Raw genomic sequence first — 18113 nt, 5'->3', positions numbered from 1 at the left:
TTGGGCTTCTTCAGTGCGGTTTATTTTGTGAGACATAAAGAAACCAGACAAAGATTTGCCATGAAGAAGATTAATAAGCAGAATCTCATCCTTCGAAACCAGATCCAACAGGCCTTTGTGGAGCGCGATATCCTGACCTTTGCAGAAAACCCCTTTGTTGTCAGCATGTATTGTTCTTTTGAAACAAGACGTCATTTATGTATGGTCATGGAATACGTAGAAGGTAAAGTATTCTTTTTTAAAGGGAAGGAGTGTTTTTTTTAATAGTACCAGGAAAGAAATAAAACCGTGATGGTGCTTGCGTTAAAAGGACCCTCTTTTATTTGCTGTGTGTTCTGGCTATACAGATTTGGGATCTAAACTCAAGAATGAGGTGACTTTACTCCTACTCATTATCTCCTAGTGATCAAGATGAGTTGCTGTGACTGTGTGGACTTCTTTTAAGTAGCAGCACAGGCTTTATTGGTTTCCTGCTGAACTCTTGCACCACTCTCTCCCCAGCTTCATGCTGTTTTTTTCAGCACAGTAGGTATTGTGATTGCCTGTTAAATTGGATCATCTGATTGGAAAAGAAACATTTGTGACTACAATTTATGTTTCCTTCTGCAGCAAATACATCTGAAAATTTGTACCACCATCTTCAACGTTCATCCTGTTTTCACAGGTGGAGACTGTGCTACTTTGATGAAAAATATGGGCCCCTTACCTGTGGACATGGCAAGGATGTATTTTGCAGAGACTGTTCTGGCCTTGGAATACCTTCATAATTATGGAATTGTGCACAGGGATTTGAAGCCAGATAAGTATGTATATAGGATATCACAGAAAGAGGACTTCAGATTGATCAGTATGGAGAGTTGTTCCTGGTTGTTCTTTGTTTTTTTCCCATTATCTAGACATACAGAATCTCTCTTCTATGTGTAAATAATATTACAGCAAGTAATTATAGTGAAAAGTATAGTTGCTTAACAGAGAATTGTAGAATATCCCCGGTTGAAACGGACCCATAAGGATCCAACTCCTGCAGAGTCCTACTCCTGGCTTCACGCAGCTCCACCCAAAAATCAGACAACGTAAACTGAGACCATTGTACACAAACTTTCTGAACTCTGGCATTGTGGGGCTGTGACACTGCCTTTGGAAGCCCGTTCCATGCCCACCGCCCCCTGGTGCAGACCCTGTCCCCAACCTCAGCTGCTCCTCCCCTGTCACTGCTCCATGCCCTTCCCACCAGGTGCACCCAAGGTTATGGTTGGCCATTAGGGCTGCCAGGACACACTGCTGGCTCATGTTCAATCTTCTCCTTGTTTTATATTAAAAAGATAAGTTAATAATAGTAAAATAAAATGAACAAACAGAATTGGGGTGTTTCATCAGTGAAAATATCTTCTTAGCACGATACCTGAGGCCACTGTGGTATTAGTTATCAGCTATCTTAATATCTTGAGTTTTTTCAAATGGATGACCCAGCCTGCTACTGGTAGAAAATGTCTGCATGACTTTAAAAGCTGAATTTTTTTCTATTCTCGTTCTTTCAGAATGATAACTACTTCATTTTCTTCAAACATCTACCATTTAACTCAACACTCCCTGATTCTGGTTATATTCAATTGCATATGGAAGCTTTGTTTGTGACTGGTGATAACAGTAATTCATTTGCAAATGTGTCATTTTTTTAACCTATTTTGTACTGGCTAAATTACTTTTTAAGCTGACTTTAATTTTTTTCAGTGCTAAGCATGTAATCTCGAATTATATCACAGTAACATCAGATCACTTTAATTTTCAGTTTATTGGTAACATCCATGGGCCATATAAAGCTTACAGACTTCGGTCTGTCAAAGGTGGGGCTAATGAGTTTGACTACCAATCTGTATGAAGGTCACATTGAAAAGGATGCCAGAGAATTCCTTGATAAACAAGTAAGAAACGGCTTATTTTCTTTTTTACATTGTTTAACGCAGTGATGTTTTGCCAGCAGAATCTACTGTAGTACTTTATAAGCAGTTATTTCTGCATGTGTGTTCTGATAATATTTGTCAGTTACTTTGACTAATGCCCAACAGATTATGATAGAATCCTTTCTTTCTGTGTTAGTAACTATTAATAAGATGAACAATCTGATTGTGTGCAAGTGAGTCTGTGAGAGAGATAAATAGAAAACTGTTTTTAAAAGGAATTCAGGAGTCTCAACAGTGTGCTTGTGGAACTGATGATGCATGGTACTACCAGGGGCTCTAAAATCTTTGCTATGGCCCATTTCCCTTTAAGCGTGCCTCATTACCATTGCTTGCAATCTGTTCACAGTAAAATTTACTTAAGATAAAGCCATCGCAACTTTCATGTAAGGCTAAAGATATGTTTAAATTAAATATTTGCTGTGATTGACTTTCATACCATGGATCAAAAATAAACTTTTGCTTTACAGACATGCAAATGTGATTGATAACCAAATATTCTAGGTAGAGAATGTAAAAAAATACAAGTTATGCCAGCTGAACAGCCTAAAATGTACTAAATTTCATTCATCTTTGTTTCTGTGTTATTTTATATTTCACTATTTACAAGTGATGTGATATAGCAAATACTATTAGACTTACTTTACCATCATGCTTATTTTCTTTCTTTCAGGTTTGTGGTACACCTGAATACATAGCTCCTGAAGTAATACTGAGACAGGGTTACGGAAAACCAGTGGACTGGTGGGCTATGGGAATCATTCTTTACGAGTTTCTGGTTGGCTGCGTGCCATTCTTTGGAGATACACCGGAAGAGCTGTTTGGACAAGTAATCAGTGGTGAGGATCATCTCATAGAACCAGATTTCTTTGTTTGCTGTCAAACATTTCAGTTTATGTCAATAGTAAAGGTGGTTACAACGTTATTACTTGTACACTAAGTTTAAGGTAGTTTTGCTCAAACTGTAAGATGTCATTTGCTGTCAAAGTAGTATGAATTTGTATTAAAAGCTGGACTTAGCATATATTCTTGCTGAGTACAGAAATGCAGTAACATAGGGTACAATAGATAAGATACACTGTTGGAAAGAGAAAATCATTAGCACCACAGCACAGTGTTTTTGTTCTTCAGTAAAGAAGTTATCCCAGAGAAGAAATGGTTAAATAAATTTGTGTAAATGGGAAAATGCCTCACGGCATAATGAAGAAATTAACAGAGATGTGATAAAACCTTAAAGCAAATGTCTCCCAAATAATAAATAATGAGAAAGAGAAGGAAACAAATTCAATTCACAGATTGTTAATGATTTCATTTGTGATTGTTTTAGTGTAATGTTATTCCTGTAACAGCTGTTCTTCTTTCATTTAAAATTCAATAACCTTTTAGATTTTAACCTGCATGCTGACCCTAAGTATTGTTATGAGGCTTGTGGCAAAACTGAATGATAATTAAACAGAATCATTTACTATCCTACCTGCTGTTTCCATAAATTTCCCAGATGCATAGATGGAGAAGGCCTTTATTCATGCCAAAAGTTTAACAGAATAGCACCTCTGTTACTGAATATATCCTAGTCTGTTTTATGGTCTACTTAAAAGGTCCACTAACTAAGACCAAAACAAACAGAACCAACCAAAACAAAACTAACTGAACCTCCAGCTCCTTCTTTGAGAACACAGCAAATCCCCCATTTGCTCATAAGGAAACAATTTGTCATCACCAGACTTTTCTTCATTGGCGATGCTGAAAGCCAAATATGTTTGCAAACTTTAATGGAAAGGATTTGCCTTTGATATATTACCATATTCTAGCTGCTTACGGATATATAACTGATATTTTCCAATGTGATACGCTAAGGCCTGAGTGGCAAAGACAATCAACTGTTTAATTAACACAAGCAACAAATGCTGGCTTTGTTCTTGATGCATCATGGCTGCAGTATATAGCCATGCCTTATTTTCCAAATCAGGTTTAGGCTGCTGTAGAAGCTGCAGGCAGGTGAGCATGGAAATAATCAATGCTTTTACTGCATTTCCAAACGCACATGCACGTGTTTTTATCATTAAGATCTTTGACTGAACAGAGGTGAGGGAATAGTCCAAATTTTAAGAGTAAACTGTGGAAATCTGAGTATAAAGTAGATGCCTAATATGATAGGGTTTAACGATCCTCCAGAAACAGGTAACATTTCATGCCTGTTTATTTCAGTACCTTCCTTTGTACTTCAGAATGCAAAATTTAAACCTTTTGATAACTGTTTCTCAAATGATATTGATTTCAAAGGAAAAATCTAAGTCATGTAGTTACAACAAGATCCTTAACGTTCTTTCCTACTGCTGGATCAGATCACATGTGTCCGTGTTATCAGTAGTTTCCATGGAACAGAGCTAAAATTGAAAGCATAATGGTATGACATTTATTGGGATGGCTGTGAGAAGGGTGACATACAAGCATGATAGCGTTCTGTAATAGTTTTCCCTGTGGTTAAGCAGTGTTTATAAAAATAAGTTTATAGAGTCTGTGTAAAGAGTATTAAAATCAGAATTAATTGGTATGCATCAGAGCAACTTGAAAATGTTTCCTGAACTCTGACTTTACTGCTAGCTTATGATGACAGCTTTACACAATTTTTTTCTGAATGTTGGTATCAGACTTAAATAATAACAAGATATCTTTTCTGTTAGATGAAATCAACTGGCCTGAAAAGGATGAAGCACCACCTCCAGATGCTCAGGATCTCATTACCCTGCTGCTCAGGCAGAATCCCTTGGAAAGACTGGGAACAGGTTAGGATGAACTACTCCAAATATTGTTTCTGTGCTGGAAATAAGTTTTACATTCTGTGGAGGTCACTACACTTATTCATGGTTGTTTTTGTTGGTCTTTTTGTTGTTTTGTGTTTTTGTGGATTTTTTTTTTTGTTTGAGGAACATCTTTCAGGGTGACTAGCATGACATGCTGCTATGACAAGGGGAAATTTATGGATTCAAACAAGTAATAAGACCATCGCAAGATGATGACTTCATTTTGCGATGTTTACATGTGATCATTCTTTTACTCCTATCTTAGTTGAATAATGTAAAGCAAAGACATGTCAGAGATGCAGTTAGCCATTGAGTGGGGTTCCTTCATGAGTACAGTATGAAATAACTAGACACAGAACTTGAGAAGGGGAATCCATACACAACTGATGTTCCTTTTTCCAGAAGAATATTGTGTGTTATTTTCAAAGTGTCAGTTTGTGTGGGAGCCCTGCTCACTGACCACCATCCCACTGGCAAAGGACTGAGGAAACAGAGCAAAAAAAGCCTTTCATATAAAAAGGCCTAAATATATGGTCCTACTTAGGGTGAATAATGTATGTCATTTATATACACATAATGTGGACTCTAGGGAAACCAAGTGGCAGATTGAGTCAGCATGACTACTGATAAAATTACTGTCAAAGCTAAGTCCAGCATGCAGAGGGTAACGCATAATTTTAGAGCTAAAATGAAAAGGAGTTGTAGAAATCAGTTCATAACTGATCCATTCATGGAAACTTGAATATAACCCAGACTCCAAGAATTATTGATGTGGTGTTAAACTACAGGTCTTCTGGGAAGTGGTCAAGCGACTGAAATGACTGCATGTGTCTTGCTCCCTGAATGCATGGGATCTGTGTGAACAGTCCTTAGACTTACTCCAGATCATAAGCTACAAGGAAATTACGTGCAGTAAACTGGTTTTTCACTCTTGCCCAATATTAAAATAAAGTAAAAGTGAGGGAGTTATCCTATGCCCAGGATGGTTTCTCCACTTGCTTCCTGCTTCATTCTACTGCAAAGGCCACCACCACCATTGTTAAAATGAAGAGCCAGGAGTAATTCTGTTCCCTTGTTTCAAACAGGTGTATAAATATATAACACAAAATACCCTCCAGGGATTTTTGTTTCATTGCCAGGTTACCTTTTCCTAGTCAGTGGTAATGTTAATGCAAGGGTGTCACCCTGTGAGAGGCTGATCTGCAAGTAACTTGCAAATTCTGTCTCCATTTTGTAACAGCTGGATGAAAAAGAGAATTGGCAAGAGTTAGGCAGGCTTAAGAATTGCAGTGGTCATTGCACCCTCATGGAGCATCTTCTCTGTTTGTGCAGGGACTGATTTCTTTGGACTGTTTGTGGTCTCTCAAGAGTTGTCAGTCTGAATAAAAAATCCTGCAGCCATTCCTTTGAATCTCAGAGGAGTGTTTAGAAGCCACAGTGAAGTTTTTTATTTGTTAGAAACAACTTACAGAAACAGTCTGCAACGCAATAGGTCCCACAGGAGCAATGCAAAACAGCACAGTTTATCCCAGGCTCCACCGAGCATTTCAAATGATCGTCCTGTCTGTTTAATACATATTAGCTAGCTGCATAACATTCCATGAGCATGGTAATTGTGTATTTTCTCAGGAGACCTTAGTAGCGTAGTCAAGTTGAAAGGCAGGTATTATGCTCTTCTGAAGAAGGGAAGTGATGGATTGATTTGAAGTGTCTGAAAACTAGTCAAGAATTAAACAGTTTGCTGTAATATCCCATTATTGCTTTCAGGAAGGTGATTACTCTGTGGCTAGTTACTTATGATTAGATGTGATTTTGGTCTCCTTTGGGAAGATTAGGCTTTTATGAATTTTTCCCATCTGTAGCCCAGAAAATCAGTGAATCCAGCTTAGAAATGCTTAAATATTTGTAGATCTTAAAGACCAATCCTGGAAAATTTATACTTTTTCCATGGCTCTGTCCTGACTTACCCCTGGCATATCAAGTTGGATTGACTGTGCTGCAGCTTGTTTGTCCAGCTTACAGAATTACGTCTGTGCTTATTAATATCCCCATTTACCTCCCCAGGTATTTTCAGTATTTTATTGTTTACTGTTATTCAGTATTGTATTGTGTTCACGTTCTGTTTCTAAATTGTAACTAATTCAGCTGTTTAACACATAAAATCAAGACAGTGATCCATTATAAGCTACATTATAAAGCGTTATCTGTAGAAGTGTGTATCACTACAATAAAACACCAAAAGGAGTTCCTAATCAGCAGTGGCATTTACATTGAGCAACATTGAGAATAATTCTTTTTACTTTCAGACTGTCATGTACTTGATGCATAATTATTAGTCTCAAAAAATAAGAATTTATAAAGGAGAAAGATGAAAAGCCAATGCCACCACTGCTAAACAAGGAAAACAAGGGTTCTGTTCTGACAGGTTTAGATGATGCCAGTGAAAAGCGGTAGTAGAGGTTTCTGCCTGCTGGAAGTAATGACTATGCCTTTCTGTGCTAATTTGCGTTCTCTTGACCAAGAATTTAGTTGAAATGTCAGAGTATTTGGTGTCTTTTGCTCACTGTTTTTCTCTGGCTCCCCCAGGTGGTGCATATGAAGTAAAGCAACATCAGTTCTTTAGGAGCCTTGACTGGAACAGTCTGCTAAGACAGAAAGCAGAGTTCATTCCACAGTTGGAGTCAGAAGATGACACAAGTTATTTTGACAGTAGGTATTTGCTTGCATTTAAAAAAGAAATGCAATGAAAATCTTGTTATAATAATCACTGTGTCTTGGAACTTTGCATTTGTTTACAGCTTTGAAAATCTGCTTTATAGAAACCACTGGCAACTGTACAGTTTCAGTGGTGGTATGACAATGCAGGAGAAATAGGAATATAATTAAGCTTTTGGCTAATAATAAAATATATTACTCAGTTCTCCTGATAAATTCACTTAATTTATTTCTCTTATTTGTAGCTCGTTCTGAGAAATACCACCACATGGAAACTGAGGAAGAAGATGATACAAATGATGAGGATTTTAATTTGGAGATAAGACAGTTTTCCTCATGTTCGCACAGATTTTCAAAAGTAAGTAAAAATTGGCTATAACATTGATAGATATCATATGTATAAATGCTTTGCTTCTTTTCTAGAGTATGGAAATGTTAGAAATGGAAGAAGGAAGAGGTGCACATAGCATTTTTTCTTGATATTTTAACTGAAAATAAGCAAGAAATGGGTATCTTGCAAATGATGGTGTAACAAAGGCTATAGTGGTAGCCTATGCTAACAGTGAGTTTAAGTGACAATAAACTGCAGTGAAAAACAAGGTAGGATTTAGCATGTGATTCAGTTAAGGAAAGATGTGGATTTGAGCAAGTGATTTGAATGCCATGAAGACAAACTGACCTTCTAAAGGGAGAGAGCTAATGACTGCTCGACAAGGAATACAAGGAGAAGAGTGAACATGCTCAGGAGCTTTTGTAGAGGAATAACTGGCAGAAGTTATAATGGATTAAAAAGCAGAATCCCTAGCCAGCATGCTATTAGTCTTAAATAGCAGTCAGCAGTGATTTTGAAAAGCTTTCTATTAATGAGCAGTTTCTTGAACCTGTTTAGAAACTATCTAGAGGTATTTTGAAAGTGTGTGTTTATATCTTTTGTATTTGGACCTATGCTTTAACTAATTGGTGTATTTTATACTGGCTTTACAGTATCAAATATCTGTTATGTCTGTGATAGTGTGGAGGAGCAGAGAGAGGAGTTGTTGATCTGATTAACCTTATTCTATGTGAACTCCTTATTTTCACTTGGTGGCATATTTCAAATGCAGATACTACCAGATGTTGCAGTTATTCTGAATATGACTTGGACAAGAAGGCTTACTTCTTCAGAGACAATTTCAGCAAGAAGCAGTGGGCGCAAACTTTAATAGGAGAAGTTTGAACACTGCTTTACTACGTGGCTGACAGAGCACTGGCCCAGGTTGCTTAGAGAGGTTGTAGAGTCTCCTTGGAGATCAAAAGCCATCTGCTCTGCGTGCCCCTGGTTGAGTAAGGGCTGGACCAGGTGACCGCTGGAGGTGCTTTTTAACCTCAGTCATTCTAGCAGTCTTTGAACTTGTACATTTTTCAAAGATCTGTATCACAGTGATGGTTTGTTGTGTTAACATCATTACATCACAGCAGCTCTAGCTGTGACTCAGAATATGTAGAATATACAGACAGCAGTTTTCGTATGCTATTTGTCACATAAGTAAACAGATTTCTGGTGGTCAGATTTTTTTTCTAAATCCTTTTGCTAAGTAATTTATTTTTAACTTCTGAGTCAGTTGAGATTTGTTTTTGTGCTTTCTGCACCTAACTGGCAAACACTAAGTCAGTACCGGACGGGTAGGGTTTGTTTTCTTTTTTGACTTTATGATTGTGACCCCAAGCCTATGGATTTTGTCTGCTGTCTTGTCAGACAATTAAATTGTGAGAAAATTGTTGAATTTACAATGAGAAGATTTGCTAATCATGACCCTCTGTGTGAGGAGCCAAACAAGTGAAATGGGAAAACATTTTAAGAATAGAAAAATCTATGGAAATTTTAAAAGGCTTGAGAATTCTGTAGTTTGTTGTTTACTGTATAAGAATTTGTAACGTGAAGAGCACCACTTGGATGTCTTTTTGTATCAAATGTGTCAATGATGAGCTGCTTTTTTGTGTTCTTTGTTTGTGTTTATTTGTTGCCTGTAATAGGTGTTTAGTAGCATAGACCGAGTTTCTCAAGCACAAGGTGATGAAAAGGAAGATGCAGGAGACAAAACAAAGAGTGTAGCGTTGCCTTCAGTGGAATCTTTAAGCTGGAGTTCAGAATATTCTGAAATGTAAGTAGAAAGAAGAGGTCTGTGCCCTGCTTGTGAGGCATCAGGCTGCCTCATCTTGGTAACTGCATGAGAGTTTGCTTATTTTTGATGCAGACAACAAGTATCTACATCATCCATCTCCTCTGACACTGAGAGTCGCAGGCAGCGACATAGTTCTGGTTTGTTGCCAAAGTTGGCCATATCTGCTGAAGGAGAACAAGGTGATTCCACCTGCTTAGTGGGAGCACAGGAGGAGCAGGAAAAGCCTGCGTTAGTGAGTGAAGAAATAGTGCAAGATGAACCTGAAGTAACAACTCCAGCAAGTACAATCAGCAGCTCCACATTGTCAGGTAATTCACATTGTGTATCTTAACTCCTGATATTAGAAGCAGTTGTGGATCTTTCCTTAGCACTGTCATTCATGGATTTAGAAATCCTGCATTTCAGTACCACTTAAAAGTAAAGATCCTTAAAGGGCTCTGTTTTTGGCTGAGTTTCATATTAATTAAATCTCATAGAACGTGAAATAGTATCAGCATTTTTAGAAATGCCAGCAGTTGGCATTGTTTTCACTAACTCTCCATGACTTGTAGGCAAGTGAATAAAGTGCTGATTTGGCTATAGATCCTTTGCAAAATCCTTTTCAAGAAAAGATGAGTCTTAGATACTATGAGCACTTAAAGGACTGTTTTTATATCTTCTCTTGCCTGTGTTGGTGATTTTTGATTGATAACACTAGAGTCTCTCCAGTTGATCTGTTTTCCAACACTGTGCTCACACCTCAATGTGTTTTTAAGATTTTGCAGTGATATATATTTGTTTCAGAGTTGGGAGTGTAGCCTTTGACTTGTGGAAGTCATTTGTGTCGTTTAAAATCTAGGAAGAAATATAATAATCTATTCTCTACTTAAATAATATATCTCCTTTATGCTTCCATTTCCCAGCACAAGCATTTGAATGCACTGCTGATGGATCCAGAGCCCTAGTGTTTGTGTATCTTCAGAGGAGGGTTTTATATAACTGTTGGAAAACCTGGTACTTAACACAGATCTAGGCCTGTATCAGTCTCACATTTGTCCTTGTGTTGGTTTGAATTACTTCATCTCCATGTTTACTTGTCTCCAGATGATTGTAATTCAGTGAGTTGACTCAAGATAACCATTGTATTCTGTCTTCTTTCTGTTCTCATACCCATGGTTTCCTTCATAATCTGCATTTTTCTCCCCCCAACCACTAGTTATGGGAATATATGCTCAAAGCTATTGAACTGTATAACCATCTCCATCTCCTTCCCTTGTCCAGAATCTTGTGTGTGCTCAGCCCTTCTCAACGCTGTGTTGATTAATCTAGCTCCTAGCCAAAGATGTTAACTCAAAATATCTCTTATTCTTTTGTCACTTACTAATTACACTTAGGAATAATTTAATTTATTCCCATATCCCATTAGCAATGGGATATTCTGTGACCTTAAATACAAAATAGGAATTTGTTTTAATCAAGGTTAGAAGATAGACTGTTGATGCTTGCTTCATACAACTTTACTGGCATAGGGCCATTATTATTACTATTGTCATCATTGTTCTTAGAAATTCTATTTTCCTTCATTGTGGAAGATGATAGCAGTAGGGTTGTATTACTGAGTTCTTTAGTGCCAGGTATCTTCCCTTTTCTGGGAGTGATTAAAAATATATTAGAAAAAAAAAAAAAGTCACTGAACAAATAAAAGCAAAAGATAATAGTGAGCAGTAGAAGTATAGGCAGTGTTTTAATGATTGTGGAACTTAGCAACTTGGATAGGGTTGGAACCTGTTGTTTACTTTAGAAGTTAATGTGAAAAATAAATGTATGTTTAAGTTCTTCAGGATTAATGTTGCATGTTGAGCTACCAAACTTGCTTCTGCTTTGGTTTACATTTTGCTTCCATCAGTGAATACAGTATGTTACAGACAGTGTTGCTTCAGCTCATTCTGTTGAATTTATGCATGTTTGATAGAATTCTTCAGATTTCCAAATTGTCTTTTTATGAATTTGTAGACAGAGGAAGAAACTCCTATCTCTCAATTGTACTTTTTCCTATCCCTGACCCCCAGTTTTCCCTCAACATGTTTATCCCTTTTTCTTTGTACAGTTGGCAGTTTTTCAGAGCACTTAGATCAGATGAATGGACGAAGCGAAAGTGTGGACAGCACAGATAACTCCTCAAAGCCTGCTACTGAAGTTGCATTTCAGATGGCTCGTCAGAGATTAGAAAGTACAGAGAAAAAGAAGATCTCTGGAAAAGTCACAAAGTCTCTTTCTGCAAGTGCTTTGTCCCTCATGATCCCAGGAGGTAGAGCTAAATCTGTCATTTGATACAATTTGTGCATAGTGCATGGTTTATGATGTAAGTGCAAGACTTCAGTGAGTCCAGAATGGCTTTTTTGTCACAGATTTTTATTAATCTAATACACACGTGGCTGAAGATCCAGTCTAGTCTGCAATTTAGAATAGTGAAATCACAGCTGAGGGATTTCCTGACTGACAGACTGTCATGTAACTACAGTGCTGCAGAGACAGGATACAGGATTCACTATTTCATCCTCTAGTATGGTTGTAGCTTAAGTCCTCAGCAGCTCACACTGAGTGAAGAGGAATTAGATTGGGCCATATGTTAAATTTATCCAATACAGTTAACGTATATAAATATTATATACATTATATTCATATATATTATATATATAAATTGTTTATTGTTATTATTATTTAGTATTTAAAAATTTAAAAAAGAGGGAAACAGTCTGAGCTTATTCTTTGTGTAGACTGTTTCTTCCAATTAATTGCTCTGTCCATAAGTCAGAGATGTTATTTGATGTACCCCTGTAGCACCTGGTATCCGTAGGACCCTCTAGTGGCTCACATCCAGGGAGTGAGGCTGTGGTAGTCTGTTGACAAAGCTTTGGCTCCCTTCACATGACATTACTTGGCGCAGCAATCAGCTGGAATATTTCTGGGTTGCATTCCTTTCAACAGCTGTCACCCTGTTGTAGTCGTTGAAGTATTTTTTTTATTCTCCCACAGTTGTGTTTATGTTTGCACAAGTGTGAGCACAGGGTGCTTTCAAAACAATAAAACAAATAGTTTTTAGAAACTGAGGTTTGGTACAAGCATTCTGAGTTACTGTCCATGTACATCAAGGTGCTGTGTTTTTAGATGTGTGATTGAATCAGAAAAATACCACTTTCTTTGCCACTGATAGTTGATACAGTGCTTGGTTTTGGGTGTATTCACAATAGCATCTGTGCATTTTCTAATTAGAAGGACAAAGTTTACATCTAAAAATTTATTCCTAAAAAAAATAAGGGTTTTGCAGTGGGAAGAAAAATTTATTTCTCGTATCAGGTTGTTCATCAGGCTTCTGATTCTCTAAGCTTTATGCTTAGTGTGAAGGAGAGGGGTTTTAAGCAAAGACAGTGAAATATTTTGGCAGAAGAATGCCGTTAAGCAAATGGTCAGGTTTGTGTGTGTTCAGAGTGCACTCTGACAGGTGTTTTTTTCTTCCAGATGTGTTTGGTGTTTCTCCTCTGGGAAGTCCCATGTCTCCTCATTCGCTATCATCTGATCCTTCATCCTCTCGGGATTCCTCTCCGAGTCGTGATTCTTCAATTGCTGCTGCAAGTCCTCATCAGCCTATAGTAATTCACAGTTCAGGAAAAAAGTATGGCTTCACCATTCGAGCCATCAGGGTTTACGTGGGAGACAGTGATATTTATACTGTGCACCATATTGTTTGGGTAAGATGATAATTTTATTTCCATAAATCCAGAGGAAACTAATGATATAATTTGCTTTTGATCTTTTGTACACATGGTATCTGTTGACAGCTACTGTGTAAGTGGTAATGTTGTGCTGAGTAGTAGTTTGAGATGAAAATTTGTGACTGCAAAATGACACTGCTGGCTGTGGAAACCCAAGCCAATATAGTACACAACTTTGACGGAAGTAATACCTGCTTATCATCACAGAAGTTCAGAATGGTGGAAGGGGCATCAGATATCATCCAGTTCTAATCCCCATGCTGTGGACAGGGACTCCTCTGACTAGATCAGGTTGCTCAGGCTCCCAACCTGCCTTTAAACACCTCCAGGGATGTGGCATCCTCAGCTCTGGGCAGCGTGTTCCAGTGCCTCACCACCCTCTTGAGTGAAGAATGCTCTCCTAACATCCAACCTAAATCTCTTTTTTTGTTTAAAAATGTTTCCACTTGTCCTATTGCTATCAGACTGTGTAAAAAGTTGATCTCCCTCCCGCTTATAAGCTCCTTTTAAGCACTGAAAGTCAGCAGTGAGATCTCCTTGGAGTCCTTCTCTTTATTGAATAAGCCCATCTCTCTCAGCCTTTCTGCAGAGGAGAGGTACTCCAGCCATCTGACCATCCAGCAGGTCCACACTTCCCTAGTCCTGATGTTGACCTTCTGCATTGGGCAGTTTCACTTCTAGCATATTTGGCATTTGTAAGCAGGTTACATTGCCTTATAAAAGACTGAAGAGTTGATGCAGCCTTTCTTTGACTGGCAGCAGAATCTGCAAAACTAAGAGATTCTAAACAGGAACTGTTGAAATATTCGTGGAGTTTATTAAACTGCTTCAGTTAGGAGATTCATGAAGGCCAGATCAGTTAGATATTTTGCTACTCACAAGTAGGATATTTTCAAGTACTGACTTTTTTATTCTGTAGGAATTTGCAAACCATTTTGAATGGTGAAAAAACTTCGAGGATCTATTGTGCAGAAAAAAGACTAACAATATGTGTATAAATATATTGATAATTGAACCTGATTTTAAGTATCCATTGTATGCTTTGAAATAGCAGTGCTAGTGATGGAGTATCATTCATGTTTTATTTGCATTGTTTACCTCTCTGACCTATTAGTTCATCAAGAACATTGAATGCAGAGAGTGCATACATGTGATAATAAATCCAGAAATTAGAGTTCTTATGATTGGTAGGGTGTCAACCTTGGCATTTTCCAGGACATAACAGATATTTGTTTATTCTTTCATATTTATGTATTTAGCCATAGCTGAGGCTCTGTAGCCTCAGTGTTGGCTGCATGATCTAAAATTCTTGAAAAGCTTATTTTAAATATAGTAAATTATTTAATCCACTTTCAAAATAATTTGCAATTCAGTTTGTTTCGGTGCTTCACCAGCTTTGTGCTGCACTGTTCCCTGTAGTGGGCTAGGCTGACAAATTCGATCCAAATATCAAGAGTCCACAGCTACACAGTGGAGCTAAAAACTTGCATCATGGTTAGGATGTTGTATGTGATCACTGCTTTTACTACACAAGTATTAACACAAGTTGCGTTAAAAAGCCACCTGCCTTTACAGAACAAGAGCAATAAAAGAAACGACTACTGAAAGTATGGGAATTAATTAAGAAGAGTTTGTTTATTATCTTCATCTGTGATTTCTAGAATGTGGAAGAAGGAGGCGCAGCATACCAAGCTGGTTTGAAAGCTGGGGACCTAATTACTCATATCAATGGAGAGCCAGTGCATGGTCTTGTTCATACAGAAGTCATTGAGTTGTTGTTAAAGGTAACTCCTAGACATCTGGCATACAAAATCCATTGCGCTTTTTCACAAAAGATCATGGGGTTACATTTGCTTTCTTCAGAGATTAACCATCAGATTTTGTGGTTGTTCAAATACAACCTCTAAGCTGTTACTGAATGTATCTGGAAAAAAGTCAGCAACTACATACATGATTCTAGTTTCTCTGCAAGGGCCTGACACTGCTACTGATACATGCAGAGTACTTGGCAGTACTGACACAAAGATAAGTCTCTCTCAAAACATATGTCACGTGCAAGAAAGCACTTTTCTGAATCCAACCATCTCCATCAGGTTGTTCAAAGTTTTGGTGACAAGCTGCTCCTTATTTTCTTCTTTTTTAGTGAAATCCATCAGGAAAGATGGAAACAAAGAATACGAAGTGTTTTCTTTCTGTCTGTTCAGGAGCTTGCCTTTCACAGTCTTCAAAGCCCAAGATGTTTTTGCCTCATAAACTCCCAGGCATGTCCTGCAAACATACTTAATAAAATTTGGATCCTGCAGTTGAATTTTCATGAACAACCTCTCCAATGTTTCTCCTATGGAGTTTTTAGAGGCCTCTTCCATTAAAAAAATTAGATACTTTTTTTTTCTTAGAAACAAAAGATTTAACTATTCACTGTAGTCTCAACTATTCACTGTAGCTCACAATGCTGCAGATTTTCTGTAATCTTTGAAGCACAGACTAAGGAAGTTCAGAATTAGCTGTATATTTACTTCTTGTGTTAGTCACAAATTTAGTGGTTCACCATACAGTGAGTAGCCGGTTGTATAAGAAGACTGGAACACAATGAAGTATAAGGAAATAAAAAGAGCTAGGAAAAGATGCAAATTACACTTAAGCTTAAATGTTTTTTGATGTCTTGAAATGAAGAGGAACTTCTACATTTTACAGTTGTGCAAGAAACCTAAAAGATAAAGTTTTGCAATGTTAGGCAGTTGGGTAAAACTGCATAAGAACTGCAGAAAAGCAGAAACACAACAAGTCTGCACACAGTGTACAAGAATGTAATTGAAATATGAAATCATTGCTTTCCAGATGTGATAACATACATTAACTTAGTAAAATTCATATGAGAAGTGTACTGTAGTACTGTGGCATACTAGGAGGGAGGCTTGGATTTTTAAAAAGATGCTTCTGAATACTGAATTTTTTTTACTGAACAGGTGTCATCTGTCCCTGTAGGCAACCCTAAAGATCTTAGCTTAGTTAGCTGTTCCTTTTCTTGAGCAAAGTAAAAGTACTGATCAGACCCACAATGCAAGTTAGTTATCTCCTCCATTTTGCCATTGCTAGTATGCTGGGATGTGAACAGAGCGCTGTGTGGGGACAGCAGTACTCTGTGGGGAAAAAAGATGTTTCTGTAGAAACTTGCTTAACTTGTTACAGATTGCAGGTTAATCCTTGGTCTGTCCGACTACAATTACTGGAATTTCCCATTGTCCTGAAGCTTGTTCTTATAATGGAGGAAGTTCAGAAAATCTGACAGCATTTTGAGAAGTTTCCAGTCATTGTTTGTCAGATATGAATTAGCTTTGCAACTTCTGCATATTGTTCCCTTCGCTGCCAGCTCTTAGTGCGATGCTATTTTGAAGTATCTAGGTTTTAACTGTAACTTCAGTGTAAAGCTAAGTGATCTTGTATTACTCAAGCTAAAGGTTCTTTGTATTTTGGCAGAGTGGCAACAAAGTGTCAATTATGACAACACCTTTTGAAAACACTTCCATCAAGACGGGACCTGCCAGGAGAAACAGCTACAGGAGCCAAATGGTCAGGCGCAGTAAGAAAACCAAGAAGAAAGAGAGTTTAGAGAGGTGTGCAGTCCTTTCGGTTCATTACAAAAGTGTGTTCTTGTGTGTGTATTCATGTGTTAATAAATGAAGTTAACATAGTTTTCCCTTATGCCTTCTGCAACTCTTTCTTTTTTTTACCTTCTTCTATGAGACTCTGTGGTCATAATTTTATAGCACTTAGTTTATATGTGCTTTATGCTAATTTTATGTGTGTTACTGTATTAATAGTCCTTCAGTTTTGGTGGACTCTTAAATTAAGAAAATGAAAATCTAGACTTGTGAAGAACTAATCGTTCACCTGGAATGCTGAGGGTAAATTTCAGTACAAGTAGACTGAGTTAAAATATTTATCTTAGGTATTAGCAGTCATGATATTTTAAAAATTTCATGCTTTGCCCTATATTTTGTATTCATGCAAACAAGGATATGATGTTTCCTTTTTTGAGGATAGTGGTAGATTGAATGCCATCCACAGAGCCTGTGGTAATAGTGTTCTTTGTGCATCTTATGTTTTTATTAATACTCTGCTCTTCCCACACTAGGAGGAGATCTCTCTTTAAAAAGTTGGCCAAGCAGCCCTCTCCTCTTCTTCACACCAGCAGAAGTTTCTCCTGTCTGAACCGGTCACTTTCATCAGGGGAGAGCTTGCCTGGGTCTCCAACTCACAGCTTGTCTCCAAGATCACCTACCCCAAGCTACCGTTCCACTCCTGATTTTCCATCTGGTGAGTGTGTAGGAATTGAGGACTGAGTAAAATGACTTGAAATTGAAGTATGTTCTGCTTCTTGTGAGGCCCCCAAATCTGTTATGCACTGGTGAGAGCAGTCAGCTTAGACAAATGTAATCACTGAACAGCTGGTTTCTATCTAAAAAAGGGGAAAAGATTTCTTCTGCAAAACCAAAGGTGTTCTTATAATACAAAAGTAGCTAAAATGGAAATGTGTGTGATATTTGTCTGAGAGAAAATCTAAGTCCAGTGGCTTCAAATTATTGTGCAAGCAGCGTGTCTATGGGAGGAGATGGATGGATGATGGAACTACATGATGGAACTAGCTTAGACTCTTAATATGAGTGCAGCTTGATTTTTGAAATGATGAACTGGATGCTGAAATATGGAAAAGAGCCCCAT

At 37.6% G+C, this 18113-nt stretch overlaps 1 protein-coding gene across 12 annotated transcripts in view; it reads left to right on the top strand.

The window, feature by feature from the left end:
- The window catches only part of MAST4 (microtubule associated serine/threonine kinase family member 4), a 253946-nt gene that overhangs the window by 229053 nt on the left and 6780 nt on the right, over window positions 1–18113 (top strand). For all 12 annotated transcript variants that reach the window (XM_015848586.2, XM_015848585.2, XM_015848583.2 and 9 more), the window contains 14 exons: window positions 15–223; window positions 665–803; window positions 1790–1922; window positions 2632–2797; window positions 4643–4744; window positions 7349–7471; window positions 7723–7835; window positions 9491–9618; window positions 9712–9947; window positions 11726–11926; window positions 13138–13367; window positions 15053–15175; window positions 16869–17005; window positions 17527–17708. In XM_015848586.2, coding sequence (XP_015704072.1) covers window positions 15–223; window positions 665–803; window positions 1790–1922; window positions 2632–2797; window positions 4643–4744; window positions 7349–7471; window positions 7723–7835; window positions 9491–9618; window positions 9712–9947; window positions 11726–11926; window positions 13138–13367; window positions 15053–15175; window positions 16869–17005; window positions 17527–17708 — 2222 coding nt within the window. The remainder of the gene's footprint in view (window positions 1–14; window positions 224–664; window positions 804–1789; window positions 1923–2631; window positions 2798–4642; window positions 4745–7348; window positions 7472–7722; window positions 7836–9490; window positions 9619–9711; window positions 9948–11725; window positions 11927–13137; window positions 13368–15052; window positions 15176–16868; window positions 17006–17526; window positions 17709–18113) is intronic.

The sequence above is a fragment of the Coturnix japonica genome, chromosome Z (assembly GCF_001577835.2).
Source record: "Coturnix japonica isolate 7356 chromosome Z, Coturnix japonica 2.1, whole genome shotgun sequence".
Lineage (NCBI taxonomy): Eukaryota > Metazoa > Chordata > Aves > Galliformes > Phasianidae > Coturnix > Coturnix japonica.
The sequence above is the reverse complement of the archived record's forward strand: the minus strand, read 5'-3'. Positions and strand labels throughout refer to the sequence as shown.